The sequence below is a fragment of the Dasypus novemcinctus genome, chromosome 5, assembly GCF_030445035.2.
Source record: "Dasypus novemcinctus isolate mDasNov1 chromosome 5, mDasNov1.1.hap2, whole genome shotgun sequence".
In the NCBI taxonomy this organism is placed as follows: Eukaryota; Metazoa; Chordata; class Mammalia; order Cingulata; family Dasypodidae; genus Dasypus; species Dasypus novemcinctus.
The window spans coordinates 93,252,707-93,266,345 of record NC_080677.1 but is presented as its reverse complement, the minus strand read 5'-3'; the positions used below and the strand labels follow the sequence as shown (position 1 = coordinate 93,266,345).

Genomic DNA, 13,639 nt, shown 5'->3' with positions numbered 1-13,639 from the left:
CATAGGGTAGATATTTAAGCAAGTATTTATTTCTAACAATTCAGTAACTGTTAGATTCTGAGATCCCTTCTGAACTAATAAAAATTTCAAATGTGACTATTTTTATGATTATGCTAGATATAAACAGATTGAAGTCTAGAAAAATCCTCCAAAAGGTGGACATCAGAGAACAGGAAAGCTATGTTTAGAATATAAAGACAATACACTTGTCTGAGCACAAGCTTGGGGCTTCTCTTAAACTAAAGAAGACAGCCCACTCTGAACACTTAAGACAACCAACAGTATAACCTACCTGTGGTCTCCTAGTGGCAAGCAGGAAACAAAACTTAATACTCAGTAAAGTTAAAAAATTGTTTGATGAAATGGGCATCACCATCCCAGAGTCTTCAGGATTGGGAAATGAACTATGGACTAAAATAAACTTTCTAGTATTCTATATAGACTACTTGTGAAGCCAGCAATGGAAGAAATACCATTGTTATGGAGGCAATGACCCACAGATGTTCTGGGATTAGAGACAGGGAAAAATAGGTGTAATGGGAGGCATTTTCGGGACTTGGGAATCATCCTGAATGACATTATAATGACAGATACAGGCCATTATATATCTGGCCATAACCTACAGAGTTGAATGGGAGAGAATATAAACTACAATGTAAACTATAATCCATGCTTAGTGGCAATGCTCCAAAATTTGTTCATCAATTGCAATAAATGCACCACACTAATTGAAAGATGTTGCTAATGTGGGAAAATGTGGGGAAGATGTGGGGAGCAGGACATATAGGAATCCCCTATATATTCTCTGAAACATTTATGTAATTGAAGTATCTTTAAAAAAAAAAAAAATTGGAAAAAATTGCTATAATCTTGCATGATTTTGTCTTATCTTCTGAATAGACCAAAAGCACTCAGCAGTTTTCAAACATACCATACAGAATATGAGTGATATTATCAAAAGATCAGGTTTGAAAATCAAGAAAGGCTGTGCCAGTTTGGTAAACCTGGCCAGACAACATTTAGAGTCCCTAGTCTGAGAACCCAGAGACTTCCACACTGAGCTTCAACTGCCATTTTCAGCCAAACAAAGTAGTATGATTAATTTTCTTTCAGCATATAAGTATTTCTGTACATACCAAGGTTCCTACATAATTCTGTGATTGAAATGACACTGGAAGATCTTTGGAACACAGTAATTTATTCCTATTTCTTGGATGACGATGATCCCAAATGCACATTAACCAAATTACAGAAAAATTTTTAATTGTTAGAAAATAGTATCACATGCTGAATAGGACATTACATCTTAGGTTTTTTTCTATTTTGACCTTGATTAGGCACTGTGATAGTCTCCACAATGAAACAATAAAAATAATTCTTTTAAAAAATCAATCAAGAAACAAAACAGCTGAAGATTACTAACTACCTTGAAATGCTACTATTCTGGAATAATTAGCAGCTATGCACAAACAGTCAATACTAATCACCTGAAATCAGAAAGAAAAGGTCGAATTACAACTTATAAGAAATGAGTTCCCTAAATTCCTGCCCTAACCCAACCCTCCTTAAGAAATAGAACTTTGCCAGTTTTTAATGTTCTAGGCCACCAGGTTGAGTCTATTTAGAAATTCTTTACTGTCACCTTTGCTTATAAATCATGACAAAATATTTTATAGAGCCTGTACAACTGCATTAACAAGTCATATTATTCTACACCCAATATTAAATAATCCACAAATAACTTAGGTTAGTCACCACCTCTTAAATAGTTATTTTAGCTGTCTGCAACTGCTTTCCAGCCTATCTCATTATGCAGGGCCTGTTCTGCACCAAGGCAATTTCACTGTATAAGTTTTAAGACAGGTACAATGCTGCTGGACTATGACACTATCCAGCATATCAAAATTCAAATACTGCATGAAAAAAAAAATCATTTTCAAAGATAAATTTTCTAATTTTTAAAAATCTACATATAATGTCAGGGGTATAATAATACATTTTTCTCCTTTAAGGTAAAATTTTAAAGCCTTTCTTTCCTTTCTAATAAACACTATGATCTCAGATCCTCCCAGAATCTATTTTAGGGTTCAAGCACCATTAGGGGACCACAACAATAGATCATTTACAGACCTGAACCCATCAATTAACATGTTCTGGAGAGACCGCCAAGATTCCTGTCTTTCTCCCCTCCTTCCTCCTAGAGGCCCGATTTTGACCACATTGATATCCCAGGCCTTAAGGATGAATAACCCAGTAAAGGGGAGTGCCTTCTCTGAAACCAATTCTTTTTTAATTAAGAGCCAAAATATAAACGTTGTTAATTACCTAAGGCAAAGTGAATATTAACTCCAAGCCAATGAAACCATGACAGCAAGCAGATTTCTAAATAGCAAGAAGTGGGATCCATTTACTTACATGAAGATTCAGTGCCAAACATGGCTGGCTCCAGATGCTGCTTTAAAAAAGAATCAGAAGAAAAAAGGAAAAGAAAAGGAGGAAAGAAAATGAGAGAGGAAAGGAGAGTAGGCGTGAGAGGGAAGAGATGAGCTGGCTACACAGCAGGGGTCATGAAGCCAGACAATGCAGTCCAAGCTGTGTCCAGCTGCCAGATTCTCCTCTTACGAGCTCCTTTCTCCTGTATGACTAAAAAGCAAAGTCTCCTAGAGAACCAAAAACCGAAGAGCTGCTTTTGAAAATCCAATAGGCAAAGGAAGGCCGACGTGGCTCTTCTGGGATGCAGTGAGGCAGCACTAGGTAACAGCAGGGGCAGAACTGGGAGCAGCAGAAACAGCGGATACTGCAATCCCCAGCCCTGCTGTAGCAGTAAGACAATAGCAGGGCTTATGCATACACTGGATGACGTCAGGGACACTGCACAGACCGACTGCGCTGCTTGAGCCAGAGGTTCCAGGGGCTTCAGGGGAGCAGTATGATTCAAAGTGGGAGTCTTTTGTCACAAAATGCACAAGACCAAGAGCCACATATATATTTCCTCTCCTAAAACCAAACACTAAAACAGACCTAAAATTTTTAAAAATTAGCTTTATAGGAACTAAGCACAAAGATATCATACAAATCAAGAGTCTTAGTTTTATGCAGCAAATAGAACTTTACAATGGAGTTGAGAATATCAGAGACGAGAAAAATAATCTACCTTTAAAAAATAACATACCTTTGTACAGAAGAGTTCACTATTATCTTCTCTATCAAGGACTGTACACTCAATCACAAATATGAAAATATATATACTATTACACTCACATTCTGAGTGCATAAATACACACATAAATGTGATAATAAAACAATAGTAAAATTGCTTTAAACACTTTGGCACACAGTGAGGACTCAAATATTAGTAATTAGATTATCCATTATTCTGCATTTATTATTCAAATGTGAAAATCACTATTCTAGGAATATATTAACATACCGATAGTTCTTCTATCCTTTTTCCTTTATTTTTCTTCATTTCACCTTATGAGGATGCCTATCATTTTCCAGAGTAACTCAAGTCATTTTCAGGTTGTGTATACATGAGTAGGCATTTGTGACCAATGAACAAATATCTTTTGAATCTACCCACACAGAGAAATAATTGAAGATATTAATACTTTGTCTCATTACCTCTTTACAATAAAAATCTTTCTACATTACCTTTTTCTTAGAAGTAGGATACAAACAAAACTGTAAGAGAAGTGTACAGAATTTCATTAAAATGCTTAATTCAAAATAAGCAAATTAAGAGAGAGAGGACTAGAATAGATGGAAAAGGGGGTAACTGCGGGGTCAATGGAAATGTTCCACAAGATCATGCAACAATGGATATAAGCCATGCTAAATTTCACCAAAAATTTATAAAAGTGTATAGTCTAAAATGTAAAACAGTAAAACACAGTGTAACCAAAAATTTAGAAAAGTGTACAGCCTAAAATATAAACCATAATGTAAGCAATAACAGAACCATGGTTGGTAGCTATGTTACAATATCTGTACATCAGCTGTAGCAAATACAACATCCACATGTAAAAAGATCATTGCTAGGGAAGGGGGAAAAGGGTTTGATGTTGGATATATGGGAGTCCCCTATATTGTATATGTGATTTTACCATGATCTAAAACTATTTTAGAAAATAAAATTTAAAATTTAAAAATAGGGAAGCGGACTTGGCCCAGTGGTTAGGGTGCCCGTCCACCACATGGGAGGTCCACAGTTCAAACCCCGGGCCTCCTTGACCCGTGTGGAGCTGGCCCACACGCAGTGCTGATGCGTGCAAGGAGTGCCCAGCCACGCAGGGGTGTCCCCCGCATAGGGGAGCCCCATGCGCAAGGAGTATGCCCCGTAAAGACAGTTGCCCAGCGCGAAAGAAAGTGCAGCCTGCCCAGGAATGGCGCCGTACATACGGAGAGCTGACACAACAAGATGACGCAACAAAAAGAAACACAGATTCCTGGTGCCTCTGATAAGGATAGAAGCAGTCACAGAAGAACACACAGCGAATGGACACAGAGAGCAGACAACTGGGGGGGGGAAGGGGAGAGAATTTTTTTAAAAAATTTTTTTAATTAAAAAAAAGGATGTAGACATGGAGGAAGGAATGGAAGAGATTGCCTTGCCACTGTACATGCAGGGCAATATCTATTATTGTGATGAAAGGCAAAACGTCAAAAACAAAGTTTTATGATATTTTTCATTTTTTAATACCACAATTTATTTTTTACTTTTAGTTTTTCTAAATTATTAAGTATTCTATTTCTAATCTTTAAACCAGTCAATACGATTTCATTTTCCTACTAATTAAATTTGGCTATATATTAGGCTTCACTTTTGAAGACGTTTTAGATCACGGAGGGGTTCAACTATGGCAGGGGAGGAGTACTGGTGTGGGGTGTCATTGATCGGGGATGTATAGGCGGGAGGGAGTTCTCCAGGGCATGCATATAGGGTATATAGATATGTTCAGATGTTTGTTATGTATTGTCATAGTGGATACAGTTACACATGACAACTGAGAGAGAGTGCTGAGTTCCTATCCTGGGGAGCTCTGTTGCATTCCCCAGTGGAACAACAACAATCCCCCAAGTGCAAGGGCAAAGAACAGTGAAGAAGGATGGTCCAATGATGGGTTCTTGATACTGATGACTATGCTTATAAGCCTGTGTGCCTGAAATTTCAACTAGGACTAGAGCTGCAGGGTGCCTAAGAGTTACCTCCTAAGAACCTCCATGTTGCTCAAATGTGGCCACTTTTTAAGCCAAAGTCAGCATGTAAATGCATTACCTTCCCCCCAGCATGGGATATGACTCCCAGGGATGAGCCTCCCTGGCACTGAGGGATTACTACCAAAGACCTTGAATAAAAGGGAAAATGGTAAAAACAAATGAGTTTACATAGCTAAGAGACTTCAAAATGAGTCAGGAGGTCATCAGAAGGACTGCGCTTACGCACATCTCAGCAGGATTCCAGAGAGAGCCAAATTAGATACAACCCCAGGTCCTGGTAGCCCCTGAGGGCTACGGAGACACACAGGTTCTATGGTCATGAGAGATGGCTCTGGAGTTCATGCCTTGGCAGTGAGCCCTACTTTAGAATTTGTGCTCCTGATTGTGATGGAGTTGGACTCAGAAGTGACCTCTCTACACATGCCTCTTCTGTCGCTTTTACTGAACCTGTGATTGGTGCTGGGGTTTGTGTACGCTCAAGAGACTTGAATCTCTGGACTGTCCATGTGCCAGCTAGGCCCTGAGCCTCAGCAGAGTTGTAACACCTAATCTCCAGTTTGGTGGACTTACGCAGGTCAGCTGACGGGGAGGTGAGAATGGTCAACCACCACACCAGAAAACTGAGAGTTTCTACAATTGCAAGCAGGAGAATCGCATCCATCAGCTATGTGGGATCTAAGCCCCCTCTCAAATAAGAGATGGAGTGAACATTGCCATCCCAGGGTCCACAGGATGGAGGAATACAATATGGATTAGAGTGGACTTACTGATATTCTACTATAGGACTGTTGTAACTGTAGCAATGGAAGAAATTGTATCATTGATGTGGAGACAGTGCCCCAGGAGTTGCTAAGGGCAGGGAGAGGGAGGAAGAGGAGTGATATGGGGCATTTTCAGCACTTGGAGTTGTCCCGAATAATACTGCAGGGACAGATGCAACACATTGTTTATCCTGCCATAACCCACTGGATGGACTGGGGGAGAGTATGTACTACAATGTAAACTATGGTCCATGCGGTGTGGTAGTGCTCCAGGGTGTATTCACTAAATGCAATGAATGTCCCTTACTGATGAAAGGGGATGTTGATGTGGGAGGAGTTGGGGCGGGGGGGGGGGGGGGGAGAAAGTGGGGTATATGGGAACCTCTTATGTTTTTTAATGTAACATTTTATGTTTATTGATCTATTTATCTTTTTATCTTTTTAAAAAACAATAAAAAAGATTGTATTAAAAATATTACTGCTAAAGTAAAAAATAAAAAATTTTTGTTTTATTTTCTTTTAATATTTAAAATACTGAAATGCACAGAAATATATATACACATGTATTATACATGTAAATATGTATATATTATACATGTATACATTATGCCTCTATATGTATATATATGCACCAATAATCCCAGCCTTTTAAAATCATATAAAATAGAAAGTTCAAATCTCTCTCCAATCATTCATTCAAGGTATATACCCTTTCCAATATTTTCTTACATTTACAAAAGACATATCCATATGTAGATAATTTTTAAACATTAAATTAAATTATCTAAAAATGTCATTAGTACCTTTTTGGCCAGTATATGTAGATATATTTCATTCTTTTAATGACTATATTTCACAGTATGGAGGCACATAATTCATTCAAGGTAACTTGAACTTTAACTTATTGAAAATGTTGAACCATGGTGAAGAAGTATCAATATACTATGTAAGATAAAGAAGAAATCTTTTGTTATAGGAAAGAATAACAATATCTAATATTTACCAAGTGTTTACTATGTGCCAGACACTATTTATACATATATTTATATATTTACACATGTAACTCATTTAATCTTCATAACAACCATAAAAAGTAGATACCATTATTAGCTCCCCACCCACTTGGTAAGTGGTTCAATAATTTGCCGGGATCATACAGGGAGTAAATGATCAGCCAGATTCCAACCCAGGCAATACGGTTCCAAAAGTTATGCTCTTAACCACTCCACCATAAGCTTGGATATATCTGTGCACCAATCCTTGTGACAAATGAAAAAAATGAATAATTACCAAAAATACTTTTTAAGAATTCAGCTAAAATAAAGGGAAAATAATCGGCTGAAAATGTGAAAGAAAAAAAATCCTTAAAGAGAGAAAAAGTTCACCAGAGAAAAAGTAAAATGACAAAAAAGATTACACTGACAATTCTAAGAATTAAGAAAGAAAATTCCATCCATTCAATATTAATTGGGCAGGTCAACAACTAGGAGAGAAAAACAATAATGCTATTGAGATATAACTGTATGAAATAGGAAATGGCATACACTTAAAAGATTTCGATCTTTAGCCAGACTATTATCTTGTATAAGGTCTATTTTGAATTGTTTACTAGATGTTATATATGAATAGTCACACAAATGATGGAGGGACACAGCCAAATGAAAAGCAAGCGGAAAAGTAAAATGAGAAAAATGTTTTACTGGATAAGAGATATTTTCAAACAGGACTAGTCCTTTGTTCAATAGGCAATAACAACTTTGCTGTTATTAAACTCATTATATGTAGCCCCTATTTTCGGCTTTTATGTTTGAGTGTATACATGTAAATGTAAATACAGTTTTCTGAGAGTTTATATATATTTCTTGGCACAGATTTCTAAAAGTAACTTAAAGCCTCCAATATTTTTCAAATCTACTTTTTAGACAATTTTAACAATATCAATGTGTTAAAAAGAGGCATCTTAACTGCCAGCAAAACTGGACACATATGACATCCTCAGACTCCTATTAAGGTTTGTTTAATCCTTGGAGGTCTGATATGCTTCTGAACACTTTAGAAGGCTTAGGTTCATATAGTTGAAGACTCATCTCTAAGAAAAATTATTTCAAAAGTTTAGTTCACTCCAATTCTCTCCTCTAGTAAGCTGGCATGTGCTCAGGGAATGAAGACAAGGTTTAACATGTTGCCTAAGGAAAGTATAACGAAGGAAAATATAATGAAAGAAGGATAAATCTGATCATTTGATCCCCCTAAAAAATCAAAATCACATAATACATATCAAAGCCAAAGTGATTTTTTATTATTCATTTGGTCTAATTATCTCTGCCTGCAACCTTGTCCTTCCATTAGTGAACAGAGTACTATTGACTTTAGGATAAAGTTAGCAATAAAATACTAATATTCAAAATAATTATTGTTAAATTAGATTTCTGCTGATAAAGAAAGATAATAGTGAAAATCTTAAAGCAAATCAATAGTCACTTTAAGTGAATTCATGCATTCACTGAACTTTTTCCTGGGAGCCTACTATTCTGCATCTAGGAGTACAGCCATGAACAAGCTCCTATGCCTATGGAGCTTTAGTCTACTGGTTGAGACAGACAAACAAATATGTAATACATTAAGTGGCAGCATGTGTTATAAAGAAAGATAAAGGGGAATTGGAGGTTAAGGATAGTGAGTGATTCAATTGCAGGGTTATTTTAGAGGTAAAATTGTCATGGCCACTTGAAAAGATGAATTTCAATAAAGACCTAAAAAAAGTGAAGATTGAAGAAAGAACATTGCAAACAGAGGGGTAGTAAATGCAGAGGTCCTGAACAGGAGCATGTAGAGCCCCTAAAAGAAAAAGAAAAAAAAATCACAATAAATCTATTCTTGAATCTTCAAATATCAATTTTCTATTGGAAGGGATCTTCAGTGCTGTGATGATGTCATGAGTACAAAAGTGGTGGAGCTGAATTGTGCTGCAGCAAAATAAATTCCCTTTTCTAACTGAAAAGAATTCATTTCCCTATGAATGGAAAATATACAGAGTTCTTGTCAAAGGTTAATAGATTAACTATATATTTTTAAGGTGTAAATGTTTATAAAAATCAATATAAAAAACATAATTCACAATAACTCCCTATCACAACTAATTAGTGAATTTATTAATGTGGTAAGGACTTAAACCACATATTCACTCTACAGTATATACAACTAATTTTGAAAATGTCACATATGTGAATTTCTTTGGAGTTTTTCATGTAAAATTTTCATCTTCTTATATTCCTCTTAATGTCTGTCTAGCATATTAGTCTTTTTTTTTGTCTTTTCTAACTGGTTGCATCATCATCTGTTCTCTGTGTCCATTCACTGTGTGTTCTTCTGTGTCCACTTGTCTTCCTGTCAGCAGCACCGGGAATCTGTGTCTCTTTTTGTTGTATCATCTTGCTACGTCAGCTCTCCGTGTGTGCTATGCTACTCCGAGCAGGCTGCACTTTTTTCACACGGGGCGGCTCTCCTTATGGGGCACACTCCTTGCACATGGGGCTCCCATGTGCAAGCGGAGTAGGTTCAGCCCACATTCAAGGGGAAGGGTAATTACACAAGGGTATGACTACCACGAGACAGGGATCATTGAAAGTTTCTTAGCAGTCTGCTAACCACAAAGTCTATTCTTGGACACCCCACTCCAGTTCATTGACATCAAAGTTGCCAAAGGCACCAAGTAGCTCCTCATCTGCATCCATATCCAGGGTCAAACTTGTTTAACAGTAGAGCAGTGTGGCCAATGGTAAGAAAAATATCAAAAAGTTTGGAAGGTCCAAAGAAGGAGGGAAAGATCACTTGGAGGCAAAGGTTCATCATGAATAACAAAGCAAAAGGAGCCTTTACCTGACAGTATCACCATCAGTATTCAGACTTAGAGGGGAAGAAAAGGTAGGGGTAATGTGGCTTACTTTTTTTTTTTTTAAGTTATTTATTTTTTATTTATTTCTCTCCCCCATCCCACCCCCAGTTGTCTGCTCTCTGTGTCCATTCACTGTGTGTTCTTCTGTGTCCGGTTGTATTCTTGTCAGCAGGACCGGCAATCTGTCTCTTTTTGTTGCATCATCTTGCTGTGTCAGCTCTCCGTGTGTGCAGCACCACCCTGGGCAGGCTGCACATTTTTCGCGCTGGGCTGCTCTCCTTAAGGGGCGCACTCCTTGCACATGGGGCTCCCCTATGTGAGGGACACCCCAGCATGGCACGGCACTCCTTGTATGCATCAGCACTGAGCATGGGCCAGCTCACCACATGGGTCAAGAGGCTGTATGTTTGAACCCTGAACCTCCCATGTGATAGGTGGACGCTCTATCAGTTGAGCAAAATTCACTTCTCGCATCACCGTCTTTTTGGTGCACTGTGCCACACAAGGCGCTGTGCCTCTCCACGCAGGGACCTGTGCCCTTTCGCACTGCGGTTGGGGATGCCTGTTTTCTTTTTTACCAGGAGGTCCCAAGGATCAAACCTGAGTCCTCCATAGGGTAAATGGGAGCTCAACTGCTTTGAGCCACAGCCACTTCCCAAAGTAGTATGTCTTTTAAAATATCAACTATATGCGGCGGACTTGGCCCGGTGGTTAGGGTGTCCGTCTACCACATGGGAGGTCCATGATTCAAATCCCGGGCCTCCTTGACTCGTGTGCAGCTGGCCCGTGTGCAGTGCTGATGCGTGCAAGGAGTGCCGTGCCACGCAGGGGTGTCCCCTGCGTAGGGGAGCCCCACGCGCAAGGAGTGCGCCCCGTAAGGAAAGCCGCCCAGCGCAAAAGAAAGTGCAGCCTGCCCAGGAATGGTGCCGCACATACGGAGAGCTGACACAACAAGATGACGTAACAAAAAGAAACACAGATTCCCGTGTCGCTGACAACAACAGAAGTGGACAAAGAAGACACAGCAAATAGACACATAGAACAGACAACTGGGGTGGGGGGAGGAAGGGGAGAGAAATAAATAAATAAATCTTTAAAATAAAAAATATATATATCAACTATATACAAATATATAACATTATTTAAAAACAGCAGAAAGGCGTTTTAATGACAATATACAAACTACAGAAAAATGAAAGAATTAAGCAAATGATTCTGTTCCTTTAAAAAAAAAATTATTATTAAAAGTGTTCTAATAGTAAAGCTCCCTGGTAGGATTTTAGAAACTGGATTTCTTGGCATATTGCTAAAAGAATGTTCCTTCCTGCCTCAATACAGACCTACATATAGTAAGTCTTTTAAAAAGTACGTACATTTTATTTCAGATCCCTGGAACACAAATTCAGGAATACTAAACTTTTTGAGAAAAAGAAAATCAACATGCACACAGATACAGGTGTATACTTCCTTTAAGGGAGCCCTAAAAGAGGAAAATGTGAATTTACAGAATAAATATATTTAGTTGCTAAAATGTTTATCTTTAAAAAGAAGTATTCACCACTGAATTTCTTTCAATAGCATGATGTAAAGTAAGATGCTTGTACTTTAAACCTTTTGACCCAGAAGATGGAATTATGAATTGTGGGTTGCAGTTTAATTGAAGTCTGTCCAAGTACGACCCAAACTGAAATAAAAGAAGCAACAAATCTGCATGGGTATGTCTGAGAAATTCCCTCAAGTGACTATCCTAAATTAATCACAATTAATATATAAAAAACTCATATACTCAGTAATAAATTGGTGCATAATATTTTCAAAAATACAGACACAACCAACATACTTTTAAAAAATAAATTGAAACTATATTTTATGTAACTATATGGCGGGAAAATATTTTAAATTTAAAAACTAAATTCAAACTACATTTTATGGATGAAAAATATTTTAAATTTTATTTTTTACCTGTATAATCCATAATGAATCAGTAGTCAAGAAACCAGGTATTTTCCAAAGTACAACTTTATCAGACACAAAATGAAACTGCTCCCTGGACAAGCAAACTGTTCTGGCGAAAGTCTCCTGCCATGTGACATTAAGCACACCCACACTTCTGCTTATCTCTTGCCTCAAGCTACAACCGCCAACTCTGCTCTCCTTTACACAATTCTTTTAAAGTCATCCTTAGAAAAGTCTCTTTTAGAAAAGAATGGCTACAAGTGAAAAATAACACAAGAACTTCTTACTTCATTCATCCAGTATTCAATGTTACAAAGACACATAACCTTAAAGGAATCAGGATCCAAATTATTAGGAAGACTGTAATTAACTCATTAGAGTCATCCATGTGATACTATGTATATTTGATCCATTCAAAATGCATTTGATTAATTTGAAAACAAATCTAATAAAGGTTATCTTTAAAGCTTATCTAAGACATCCACTCACAAGTCCTGAAACAGACAGCAGATGAAAAGGACATGTGGTCATACTGAGACAGATTCTATCTGATGTAATCTTTATCACATCCCCCTGACTATCTTTTATTTCCAATTACTTCTGATCTTGGGTGTGCCCAGCTTAAACTTTCAATAAACGTTAACAATGGCTAGTTCATCTTGATACAACTCTTTACCTTAATTAAATTTAATTAAATTTAATTAATTTTTTAACAGTTTCCGGTTTTTCGAGCAATCTGAATGGCTGCACAATTTACAATTTAGGTTTGTATTAAATACCCCCAAAATTGCTGCTATAAGGAAGATAAGGATTGGGTTGGTTAGAGTGGTTTTGTTAGAATAGTTGTGAGTTTTGTTTTTGTTACTTTCCACTGAATAAATTTCACCATAAGATAATTACAATGTTGACAATGCTATAAAATATGATTTCTAATTTTCAGTACAATGTCAAAAGTATGTACAAAAATCTGGGCTTAATATTATTAACAGGTCTCCCCATTAATTTTATAAAATAAACAAGAAAGCATCATTGCACTTAGTCAATACTTCAATAATCAGATCCCATTACACCATCATTCTGCTAAGAACTCAGTCAAAAGCTGTTATCTCATTGTTCTCATATACTTCACCTGTAACTGTTGCTAAGCAGCCCCACCTCACTTCTTGGAACTTCATTCTCTTTATTTTAATCTAGAGTACTGATTGGGAAGATTTCCACAAGGTATAAAATTTTCATATAGTTTCTTCCTGATAATTTAGATAAATACATGGTTAAACATTAATGCCAACACTGTCTTAAAATGGTAGGCTCAAAATGCCTTATTTATACCCAACACCTTAATTTCCACACAGCAAACAAGTCTGTGGAAACAACAATAGCCATAACCAGATTTCACACCAAATAGTATTATTTTATGCCTTCAACAATTTTGCACAGTTATCATGAATTTTTAAAGTTCTTATCTAATTATTTAAGTAGCATTATTTTAAGAGCAGTTGCCTTATTTTTATATTTCTATAATCTTCCTTATATTTTATAATTCTTAGGTCATAGATATTTTAAGGACATGCATTTTAATATCAGAATGAAAATATAAATTAAAGAGTATAAGATAGATGGATATAAAACCCACGACCCACAGTAAAGTGATGTGACAAACTCAGAAATCCAGCAGAGTGGTTAAGAGCCAAGGCTTGAGGCAAAAAGATAAGGTACCACCTTAGACAGTTATTAGCTGTATGATGGTAAGCAAGTTTTTTAACCTACCTGAACCTCAGTTTGCTCATAAATTAAATGACAATGTATA

At 36.9% G+C, this 13,639-nt stretch overlaps 1 protein-coding gene across 8 annotated transcripts in view; it reads right to left on the bottom strand.

The window, feature by feature from the left end:
• Nucleotides 1–13,639, bottom strand: part of ST7 (suppression of tumorigenicity 7) — a 318,541-nt gene that overhangs the window by 253,358 nt on the left and 51,544 nt on the right. Inside the window, exon 1 of one of the 8 annotated variants that reach the window (XM_023587908.3) lies at nt 2,416–2,830. The exons of 5 other annotated variants lie outside the window; for them this stretch is intronic. In XM_023587908.3, the coding sequence (XP_023443676.1) occupies nt 2,416–2,437 (22 nt within the window). In that variant the 5' untranslated portion in view covers nt 2,438–2,830. Of the gene's footprint in view, nt 1–2,415; nt 2,831–13,639 lie in introns of those variants that run through there. 2 more of the 8 variants (XM_004455335.4, XM_023587909.3) reach the window with 2 other exon arrangements.